Genomic DNA, 12267 nt, shown 5'->3' with positions numbered 1-12267 from the left:
TGATGGAGACCCTGAGCCCTACTTCATCGTTCCCAGGCTGCTGCCACTGGCTTTGCACTGGTACCTAGTCCCCCGGGCACTGCGCATCTGCTCCTCCTTCCCCTGCACAGCCTTCTTGTGCACGGTTGTCCAGTGTTCCACCCTACATTGCTCCTCGTTCAGTACTTCTGGTAAAATATCCCACACCAGAACGTGACTGGATCGATTACTAGTCCCAATTACCCCCGTTGCAGGGATCACGTGGTATTTCAGTAGCCTGTCTCCTTACCCATCTCCGTCTTTAAAAAGTCAATACCTCCAAAGCAAAACGTGATTCCATATCTCTATGTTATATCCAGGACCTGATGTAGAGACATAAATATGAATGTGCTGACTGGACCCTTTAAAAGCCATCTTGGTACAGTGACGTGGAACTCATGTCTAATATCTACATAACTGTCTTCCACTGGACTGTAAACTGGTGGACAGCAGGACCATAGCTTACAAACACTGTGTACTTGGTACTTGGTATCATACGTAATGAAGAACCAGTAGGCCATAGCTACAATAAATACACAGGCTTACTCATTGCCGGTAGGTTTAGTACACTGATTGGTTACAAGCGGTGTCCCATGATAACAGGGAAATGTGTTTTTCTCTGTACTATGTGCTCTGACAGGGCAATATTGCAAAGGTATTCTCCCTCCCATCTTCACTCCACAGGCGCAATGTCTGCAAACCTGAGATGGGTGGGGTAGATGCTGAACATAACTATCTGGATTAGTTTTTCCCTAACAGCTGGTGTGACGCTGTCAACTCTAATGTTTCACTGTAGTTGAATATTGTATGTGTTTCTCTTCCTGGCAAACACAACCTAAGTGAGGAGGGGCTCATCATGGCTCAGTTCTGGTGTTTGGTCCATTGCCGTGGGGGAAGTCTTGGAGGCACGAGCTTGAGGCATCGATGATTAGGAAGCAAGAATAACAAATGCTCCTGTTCAGCCAGCTTCTCCTCCTTGTGCAATCCAGGACCCAAGCCTAGGGAATGGCACTGCCCTTTTTCTATTGGTTTTGTTTGTTTGTTTGGTTGGTTGGTTGTTTGGTTGGTTGGTTGGTTTTTGGTTTTCTAAGACAGGGTTTCTCTGTGTAGCCCTGGCTGTCCTGGAACTCTGTAGACCAGACTGGCCTTGAACTCACAGAGACCCACCTGCCTCTGCCTCCTGAGTGCTGGGATTAAAGGCATGTGCCACCACTGCCTGGAGGCCTTGTCCACTTTTAGGGTGGATCTTCACCCCTCAATTAACCCAATCAAGAAAATGGCTCACAGGCATAGGTAGAGGCTAGCTTAACCAAGACAATCCTTCCTGGGTACATCCAGAGGCTTGTCTTCTGCATGAGTTTAGATCTTGTCAAGCTGGTGATATTAACCACCACAAATATCAATGTTTCAACTTCCAGAAGCCAGATGCAGGTTGTGCTGCCTGACTCACTTACTACCTGGGAGGTCCAAGGCATTGGCATTTCAGACAGCGGTAAGAAACCCTGAGTCACATGTTCATCTCAGGAGGGATTATTAGCCAAAATGTAATTCTTTGTTATTGTAAATTTCATTTGCTCAGGATATGAGGCAAATTTTTAATTTTCTTTCTTCTCAAAAGACTTCAATGTACCTACACCTTTGAAGCTATTGAATTTCTTCTGCTCTTCTACAAGCTGCCAGTTATAGTTCTGGATCAAACACCTCCGTTCCTTCACTTTTGACAGCAAGTGGGAGCTTGAGGAGACTTAGAAATAAATCTATATCCTCTCTCTTCGGCTGATGTCCCTTGGAAGTGACTTAACACAGATGCTGTATAAACAACTACGGGATTACTTTCATTTGTTTAGTAATTTTGTTTTTACAAAGTCTTAGTCTCCACAATCAAAACTTTGTAGTCATTCAATAAATTCAACAATAAATATCTAAAAAGATTTGGTACTCTAGTTAACATACATTCTCATGTGTGTTAAATTAACACACATGAGAATAAATATTTAAGTAGAATTAAATATTTGGCAAACAAATGAAATATTATTTTTAAAGAAAGAGAATGTGTGACACATTTTAGTACCAATAAAGTATGATAAGAATTCCCTAATATGAGCATACCTTGCTTTTCCTTTGGACTGAAGGTATATGTGTTGCTGATACACTCAAGGCAAAAGTGTTCAAAGACGTCTTTCTGGAAATGAACATACCATATTCTGTTGTACGAGGGGAACAGATCCAATTGAAAGGAACTGTTTACAATTACAGGACTTCAGGGACAATGGTGAGTAGTGCTTTATGGTATGTTAGAATAAAAGAGAGAAAAGAAATATTCTCTAGTTGTCTGAGAATGTCATTAAAATACCCCCCAACACACACACACACACACACACACACACACACACACACACACAACTCCAATAAGCAAGCACATGCATTGAGTGTTGCCCTAGAAGTCACTTTGGTATGTGGAGGGGTACAGAAGGGAGGAAGGGATAGAACAAGGTCATGTGGTGCCAGTCTGAAGAACAAAGCACAGAAAGTGGCTAAGGTACTGTGAATTTCAGAGAAACGGGAGTTCACATGTGCTTCACCTGAGTGCCTCAGTCCCCTGGACGCTAACCATCGTATCCTGTGCTTCATTTTTGCCATCCCTGCTCATCTTCTCTCTGTCCATCTTGCCGTCTTCTCTGAAATCTTGTTTTCAACACCTCACCCTCCAGCCATAGCCTCCTTACCATTTTGCTAACTACTTATCGCCAATACTCCATAGCAAGTCTGAACCCCATAGGAACCCCCAATCCACCGATTGACTAAAACCTTTTCTATTATCCTCCAGACCGCTGATGTCTTTACTCTCCCTCTGTACAAGCTACTCATGAATATATAACCACACTGTCTAAAATTACGTCAACTCTCATGAACCTCCCTCACTCGGGATCAAACGGTGAAAACCTCTGACCACGGGGAACCTTCCCATTTGTCGTTTCTGTGTGGTGTACCTCTACAACTAACCATACTGTGGGCTAGTAGGTTTCATCACAGTCACAAGACATTAGAGGGGACCCAACATTGTCCACAAATCTAACTATGTTTTTAAATTTCTAATTTTATTCTTAGGACTGAGTATTTCAGTGGTCCCTCACCCAAATTTTGTACATACTCTCTAACATTTTTATAGAAACTATGCATTCCATTGGCACACTTTCAAACTGGCATATAAAATTTTTCATCTAAGTTTTTAAAAGATGCCAATCTATAACTTTTTAAATAGTTTTAAATATTTAAAAATTACATCAGTAGTTGAAATAAGACTGTTACATCATTTAAATGTGTATAGTGGAACCTAAATAGCAAAGTAATCTATTTTTAAAAAATCAACTAAGTTCTTATATCATTTCTTTTTCTCTTTTAATTAACTCAGTTTTATTCTACTCACTTAGACTTTATGCTTTTGCTTGAATTTCTTTCTCTTGGTCTTTCTGTTATATTTTGATGCAAATGTATTTATAAACAACAAAAATCTTTTCAATCTCCTCATTTTAAGATTCTAAGAAGAAACTAATTTAGTATTAAGCTATCATTACAAATACTACTAGTATATAATAGATAAAAAAGCATGTTACAAATTTTTACAAATAAAACAGTATGTTACAAATTTTTAAAGTTACTAAGAGGGGTGGGGTGGAGAAATGGTTCAGTGTGGACGACTCTTCCAGGAGACTGATTCCACGTCCCAGAAGCCAAATGCCTGAGACTCCAGCTCTCTGGACTCTGCAGGCATCTGCAGTCAACTGTGTACACACACACACACACACACACACACACACACACACACACACACGCACACACAGATACACATAATCAAAGCTAAAATAAACCTTTAAAAATAGAATTGTAAGCCGGGCGTTGGTGGCACACGCCTTTAATCCCAGCACTTGGGAGGCAGAGCCAGGCGGATCTCTGTGAGTTCGAGGCCAGCCTGGGCTACCAAGTGAGTTCCAGGAAAAGGCGCAAAGCTACACAGAGAAACCCTGTCTCGAAAAAACAAAAAACAAAAAAAAAAAAAATAGAATTGTATTAAGAAAAGAAAATGCTTTCTGTTAGTCTACTAACTATGGCTATCTGTTCCTAGAAATAACAGTGGGCTCAGCATAAATTCCATTCTAAATAAATTACAATCATTTTTATAAATAAAAAATTTGAGAAAATAAAAATATTGTCAACTTTATTATCCTTATATCAACATATTTTATTGAATCATTTTTACTTTAAACACTGGAGTTTGTGTTCAAATTATTTGTTTTAGATGATTGCCCTATATCCTATATGCCCAAGCCTAGTTTACACCATCACAGCACAGACAACCAGTCATTGTGATACACGGTGATACAATTGACCAACCCTAGTTTACACTGTCACAGCACAGACAACCAGAGTCATTGTGATACACGGTGATACAATTGAAATCTGAAGGTTATGATATTACCAGTTGTATATAATCTTTAACTTACCAATACTTCCATTATATCAAAACAAGTGCATCATGATAGTTCAGGGCTAACACTTACTAATTCCCTTTCCTTTTAAATGTAATTAATTGTCCTGTGCCCTGATGGCTAGTAATTTTGGATCTAATCTGAGATCTTGTTAACTGAAGTTATATGAAGATTCTAGGTTTTGTTCTGTTCCTCTGAAGAGTATTTAGGTTTGTTTACATGTTTTAGCAGGCAATTAGATGGATATCATCCCAGACTCTGGGGTCCCTGTTCAGTTCTTTTGGCCTAGCTGGGATCCTTAGAATCTGTACTGTGTGTAGGTCAAGGCTCAGCAGGGTTTGAGTAAAGAACATACACAGATCTCAAGTGTCTTCACTTTTCAGCTGTGGTGACTTCCTCACACTCTGTCCTCTGGTTCCCCGAGCCAGCAAGGTGGAAGGTCTCTACTGGGGATTTAGACTCAACTCAAAACACTAATGGAACTCACCTTCAGTTAGAGAGAGAGAGAGAGAGAGAGAGAGAGAGAGAGATCTCCATCCTGGTGCCATTCCCTTCTTCCAAGCGATCCTTTCCCTTCAGGCTGTCATTTGCTTAAATGTGTTGTCTGGAGTTCACGTTTGGTCTTAGCCTCATGGCAATCACGGAAATCAGAATTAGTGCTGCAAGTAGCTTCCTACCCATATTGCCCCATCAGGTTCAAAAGTTCTTTCCTAATTCCAACTTACTGCAAGGGCTTATTGCAGTTATTATTGTTTGCATGAAGACTTTTTGTTTGATTTAGTTTGGCTGTTTTGTTCAGAGATAGAGTCTCTGAAGCATGATCCTAATAAGTTTGCATAGCCCAGCCTGTCAGGCTAGCCTGGGGCTGTCTGCATAGCCCAGGCTAGCCTCAAAGTTAGGGTCTTCTTGGCCAGCCTCTCCAGTGCTGGCATCAGAGCCTCGTGGCACCACACCCAGCTGTTGTGGGATTTTACAGTGAACTTGTGTTGAGTGTCCCCTGCCCCACATCTGCTATGCTGGAGAATCCTTGACCCATCGTCTCCTCTAGCTCCTCCCCCAACAACCATGGTTGGCACTGTCCCAAAAATGTGCCCAAAGAGCAGAAGGAACTTTACATTTGGGGAAATCCCACAAAATTAGCTATTGAATATCTGCATTTTCTCCTGCTTATCTGCTTGATTCTGGAATTAATGGATTTTATTCTTTGGGCATAGTTCTTGATTCTACTGGTTCACCAAATTGATGGTGAAAATATATTCACTCTTTGAGCCAGAAATCAATGGATACTGTTACCAAAAATGAGAGGGCTCACACAATCTGTTTCCAAAGCACTGCTCATAAGAGGAGAGCCCAAGTTTAAATCCATGTCTTTCTAGAGTGTGTTTTACTGTAGAATAAAACACAAGTGGGCACAAGTGGGCAGATCATAAGACTAGGAATGGAAGATGGGTGTGTGTTAGGTAAGCCTTTGAATGAGCTGAGGTACAGAGTTTTCTATCATTCCTCACACTGTTGTTTATTATGAGTCAAAGGCTGAGGTAAAGGTAAGACTCCAAACAGCTAAACCCAAGGCTCCTGCCGTCCAAGGCTCCTGCTGTCCAAACAGACTGTGGAGAGGACAGAACAGTAACACCATAGTGGCAGGAACAAAGGATGCAGTAGCTGTGGCATAAGAGAGTGAGCAGTGCTCTAAGAAAGATACAACCATTTCGCGCTGAGTTTTCAGTCACCCCGTGACACTGCTGTGACCCACAGCAGCTTGTGTGTGCCTGAAGGAAACCTGAAATGAGCCTTCTGCCATGCCGTGAAACCAGAGGGGTTAGTCTGACACTGCTAATAAACCAGGGGAGTTTGTGACCAGACCAGCATAATTTAGGGTATACTTAGAGCTGTTTTTTTTTTTTTCTTTTTTTGCTTTTTCATTGAATGTGGCTTAAACGATGAGGTGTTCTGATACAGTTCTTCACCTGCTGTGTTTCAGTTCTGTGTTAAAATGTCTACTGTGGAGGGAATCTGTATGTCAGGGGGCTCAGCTGTTAGCCATCAGGCCTCCAAGTCCTCCAGATGTGTGCGCCAGAGGATCGAGGGCTCCTCCAGTCACTTGGTGACCTTCAGCCTGCTTCCTCTGGAAATTGGACTCCACCCCATCAACTTCTCACTAGAGACTTCATTTGGAAGAGAAATCTTAGTGAAAACATTACGGGTAGTGGTAAGGAAAATATGGTTCTTTTAAATTTTTCTTTGTTTCTGGGAGAAATGCCATCAACAATTTGTGTCAACAATTATGTTTGGGATCAGAGCAACTGAAAGAAATGATGATGTAATCAGAACACAGTAACAGTTCAGGAATCTGACGGAAACTCTCCCACATTTTTGGTGCTATTCTTGTAATTAATCTGAAATTATGCTTAAAGTTATTGAATAGAAGAATAACACCTGCTTACTGTAGAAAATAAGAATAGCAAAAATCTACCAAGAAAAATAACCAATAAACCCACAAGCCCAGAGATTCCCAAGTTTTGCTATTTGATGCACACCGTCTGGGTCACCCCTGCCACCCCACTAATTCAGAAAGTATATCTTGAAACCCATGTGCAAGATGTCAGGCTAGATACCAAATATAAAGCAGTAATAGTGCAGATGCATCAAAGACCCCACAGTGTAGAGATTTCCCACTTTTTAAACAAATTTGCAGGTCAAACCATGGAAGCAATCCCTGCCACCTGCTGAGTGTTCTCCTGCCATTGAGATTCTACAATTCTGTTTTGCTAATTTAGAGTGAAACACTGTTCTTGTTAAGTGTCATACTAGCTAACAACCTCTCAGGCCTCCCGAAGCCTTCTTTCTTTGGGTTCTGTTTTGCTCTATGCCATTAACTTCAGCAAACGTGTATTTAGCGGGCACGGTGACTTATGTCTGTAATCACAACTACTCAGGAGGCAAATCTGAGGTCACCATGGACAACTTAGTGAGTCCTTGTTGAAAAGAAAAGCTGATTTCTTTTGTGCCATCCTGAGTATCTCTGTTTCACGCTTAGAGCTGGAGCAGACTTCTTGGTTTTTCAGTCCTGGCTCCAAGCTTCCTAACAGCATTACTTGGGATAAGTTACTGATCTCTTCATCGGATTCCTCATCTGTCACTGGGAGCAGTGATAGCACCTTCCTCATAGAGGTTTGTAGAGACTTAATGAGTTAACATACACAAAGTGTTTAGACAAATTACCTGACCTATAAGAGCATCTGTTCACTCTGATCAATATTCAACAGCCAGAATCTTTTCATTGCCTGCATGCATGTAAGTATTTATATCGAGTTTGTCTTTTCAGAAAATGGTTTTTTTTTTCTTTTAATTGTCAAAGTGGTCTGGAGAAACTTGATCCAAGGAATTCAGGTCTTAGAAATGCAATCATGCTCTTAACGAAATGTTTTCTTCTTTCACTTTAGCCAGAAGGGGTCAAAAGAGAAAACTATGCTGGTGTTACGCTGGACCCTAGAGGAATTTATGGTAGGAAAAAATATTTTGATTTTTATGTGTTGTATTTCAGAAGTAGAAACTAAAGTGTAATTTTAATGTAACTTAAAATGCCACTTTTCAGAGTGCTCAGTGTGCAGAATCAGCAACGTCCACTTGTTACAGCAGTGCCCTCTCTGGCTGTGACCCCTGTGGTTGGGGACCAGCTGACCTCTTAACTACACTCACTGAGCATTACAACACAAACACATTGCAACAGTGTATCAGGCTTTTTCTTTTTGGGCCACCAACCAGCTCCCAAATCATGATGTGGAGATTTATTAATACTTATGACTGCTCGGCCTTAGCTTAGGCTCGTTTCTTCCTAGCTCTTATAACTTAACCTGTTTCTCTTCTACATTTTGCTTCGGGGCTTTTTACCTTTCTTCTGTCTATCTTACTTTCACTGCTTCTCGTGTCTGGCTGGCTGGTGGCTGCCTGGCCTCTGGCCCTGGGCATGTCCCCCTCTCCCCCCTTGTTCTCTCCTCCTTCTTCTCTTCTCCTCCTATTTATTCTCTCTGCCTGAAAGCCCCACCTGTCCCTCTCCTGCCTAGCTACTGACCATTCAGCTTTTTATTAGAAAATCAGGTGCCTTAGGCAGGCAAGGTGAAACAAATGCAACATATCTTTACATAATTAAACAATGCAGCACAAACAAATGTGACACACCTTTACACAATTAAAGTAACATTCCACAGCATAAGCACATGTAACACATCTTTGCCTAGTTAAACTAATATTCCATAACATTTCCCCCTTTTTCTAAATAAAAAGGGTTTTAACCTTAACATAGTAAGACTATATACAACAAGAACAATTATCAAGCAAGAATTGTATCTACAATATCCAGTCCATTTATATTTGGCAAATTCAGAGAAAATACTCCATTATTTATCCTACTTTGGTGAGTCCAAAGTTTTGTACCTAATTTACCTTCTATCATAACTAAGGAAAACTATAACTAGCTAGTCTTCAACTTCATCAAAGACCCCAGAAGGATATTATATTACTTGAATAACAGGAAGGGCAGTGCAAGCCACTTCCAAAGCTATAGAAACAACAGAGACATCTGGCTGCCTGGACAGTCACCCAAGGTTCCTCTGCAATGTTGGGGCATCCATCTTCAGCCTACATGTCTAGAATATCTGACAGACTTTTCTATAAAGCAGGAATTTTGAAGGACTGTCCACCTTGTTTTGGTAAAGTTCAACAGTCTTTTCTCTTTGTGTCCTGCATGTCCTGTTTGCACAGCGCAATGTCAGCAGTCGAGGCAAGAGCAGTTTCTTTGCCCAGTGGCTAACTTTGACACAATGAAAGCAAACCCTGTATGGAATTTCTTTGGTGCCCATCATCTTCTCTGAAGTAAATTGGTGCTGCCAGGAGCATACATGTCTCACTGTCATGAAAAGTCTTAGGTGATTAAACATCTTAATATTAAACATTAAAAATGCCATGTTCTGTAGGTCTTTGAGGTGTTTGAAGACAATCTACATATCTAAATATATCTGTTTAACCTTGAAAACATACCTAATATGACTACAAGTTTGATTATTATAGATGACTATCTACTAACCTGCATTTCTTAATTATACATTACATTTTTAAATGAGCTGCATAAGCACAATACCCCAAACAATAGGAGAAACATACATACAGTATAACAAAAATAACTTTAAATTTGTATCAATATACCAAAGTCTATACCAGTGTAAAATACTTGAGGTTAATAGTTGTCTTTTATCCTATATTTTTATAGCCCCTCTAACCCACCAAATGACCAAATATCCATAACCCATCAAAATTACCAAAAACCATCCACCCCACCTCTTGGGAATGTGGGCATTATGTTCTCTAGATTGTTTTCTTGCTGTGTGCAGGCAAAGGCATCTTTAGGGAACCTGAGAAAATTGAGAAAATGGTCAAATCCTGGGAAAGCTAGCCATGGCATTTGTTGTCCAGTCTCTGTGCAATGGGAAAGCACAAGGCTTATCTGTAGTCCTGGCTAGAACAGTCTGTGATCCAGCCTTGGATCCTTGAAGCCAGCAGCCTTGAACGGTTCTGCAACAGAGGTACTCTGAGAGGCTGGATCACCTGGGCCACCCATTTTCATTGATGTCTGGTCCCCGTGCTCTGAAAACACACAAACATTTGAAGGTTATATATATATATATATATATATATATATATATGTGTGTGTGTGTGTGTGTGTGTGTGTGTGTGTGTGTGTGTGTGTGTGTGTATACAAGTATGGACTGTGGGTTGTACACAAGACAGCCAAAGATTTTTTTTATATTTATACACAAGCCAGCCAAAGATGAATTTTTTTGTTGTTTTTATGTTTGAGCAGGTAAAATATATATCACCTGTCTTGTTTTTCTAGGTTTATTTCTTTATGTCTGTAACAAGAATTTTCAGGGGTCTTCTCTGATCAAATCTGATCTCTATTAACTTTGAACGAATCCACACCCTTTTGTGGAAACAAAAGCATAACCTCTTCCCCAAAGCAATACATTTTTTTGAATTCCATTTTAAAGTTAAGGCATTCCTAAAGTATTTAGGCTGGTTTAATTCAGCAGTCACTCTTACAATCTCATGTCTTTCAGCAGTTGTCATTCACTCATCAACATTCAAAAAATTCAAAGTTAACACAACACCATACAGAATCCAGACTCCCTGTGTATTTTTCATCTTATATGGCTTATTCTGTTTTATATTTATTACTTTACTTTTTCTTTAAATAATTTATTATTTATAAACTATTTTTTCTATGACTGTCTATATCCTTTTCTTTTCTTTCTTAAGCTTATGCACACTTTTAACACACTGTAACCTGCTAGAAATTTTTTCCATCTGGACCTGTCTTTACTGTTATCTCCAGCCCTTTTCTGACCACATGAGCCAAACCTTAAACTGCTAAGCGATAGCTAGGACCTCTGCATGGCTATGGCAGCTGCCTCCACTCCCTTCTTGGGTCCATGAATGCCAAGCCTAAGCCCGTGGCCCCAGTCCAGAGCCGCATTGTCTAGGAACTACATTCAACCACGCCAGCTCTAGGAAGTTGGTGCTCTGCACTGTGGCAAGCATTTTTACTTAGCTTAGTGTACCGGCTTCTTCTTTCTTTCTTCCTTTCTGTCCTTCTTTCTTTCTTTCCTTTTCTTTTCTTTTTTTTTCTTCTTCAACTATCTCAGGCCCTATGTGTAAATGCGGGCCCCATTTTCTTTTTTTTTTCTTTGGTTTTTCAAGACAGGGTTTCTCTGTGTAGCTTTGGTGCCTGTCCTGGATCTCACTCTGTAGCCCAGGCTGGCCTCGAACTCACAGAGATCTGCCTGGCTCTGCCTCCCAGGTACTGGGATTAAAGGTGTATGCCGCTGCCACCAGTGGGCCCCACGTTCTAATGCCAAATGTATCAGGCTTTTTTTTTTTTTTTGGCCCACCAACCAGCTCCCAAATCATGACACAAAGACTTATTATTAGTTATGAATGCTCAGCCTTAGCTTAGGCTCATTTCTTGCTAGCTCTTATAAATTAACTCGTTTCTCTCTCCGTCTGTGTTTTACCTCTAGGCTTTTTGTCTTTCTTTCCTTCTGTATGTCCTACTTTCACTGCTTCTCGTGTCTGGCTGGAAGCTGCCTGGCTTCTGGCCCTAGGCATGTCCTTCTCTTTCTCCCTCATTCTCTCCTCCTTTTTCTCCTCTTCTCTTTACTCTTATTTATTCTCTCTCTCTGCCCACCAGCCCCACCTATCCCTCTCCTGCCTACCTATTAGCCATTCAGTGTTTTACTAGTTAGACAAGGTGAAACAAATGCAACAATCTTTATATAGTTAAACAAATGCAGCACTGTAACTGAGTGTTGCAACTCCGGGGAAAAGGTATCCTGACTGCTTGGGGAGTTAGGCTATACCTTGAGCTTCTAGGACAACTCTGGCAGCTCTCCAGCAGCAATGGGACAGCTCAGCTCTGGAGGGAAAGGTATTCTCACTCTTCAGGAGTCATGCTATACCTTGAGTTGGGGTGTGGTAGAAGATGGTAGCAGGATATAGCAAACCTGCTCCTCTCCTGGAGAGCAGCTACAGCTGAGCTTTGCTCAGCCCCCACTTACAGGGGTTCCCCAGCAGAGCTCTGCTTCTTCTCTGGCCCAAGATGTTGCTTCTGTTGCTTCATTCTGCTAAAGGAAAAAGCCCTGCAGAAATGTAGCAATCTCCTCTGGCTCATTGAAAAGTTGTTACCTTTTCAGCTCCACCTTGCTCAGTC

The 12267-nt window shown here is 40.9% G+C and overlaps 1 protein-coding gene across 1 annotated transcript in view; it reads left to right on the top strand.

Moving 5' to 3' along the window:
• Positions 1-12267, top strand: part of C5 (complement C5) — a 127940-nt gene that overhangs the window by 48796 nt on the left and 66877 nt on the right. Inside the window, exons 19-22 of the mRNA XM_059259052.1 lie at positions 1437-1510; positions 2151-2290; positions 6487-6714; positions 7949-8009. Coding sequence (XP_059115035.1) covers positions 1437-1510; positions 2151-2290; positions 6487-6714; positions 7949-8009 — 503 coding nt within the window. The remainder of the gene's footprint in view (positions 1-1436; positions 1511-2150; positions 2291-6486; positions 6715-7948; positions 8010-12267) is intronic.

The sequence above is a fragment of the Peromyscus eremicus genome, chromosome 4, assembly GCF_949786415.1.
Source record: "Peromyscus eremicus chromosome 4, PerEre_H2_v1, whole genome shotgun sequence".
Classification (NCBI taxonomy): Eukaryota; Metazoa; Chordata; class Mammalia; order Rodentia; family Cricetidae; genus Peromyscus; species Peromyscus eremicus.
The sequence above is the reverse complement of the archived record's forward strand: the minus strand, read 5'-3'. Positions and strand labels throughout refer to the sequence as shown.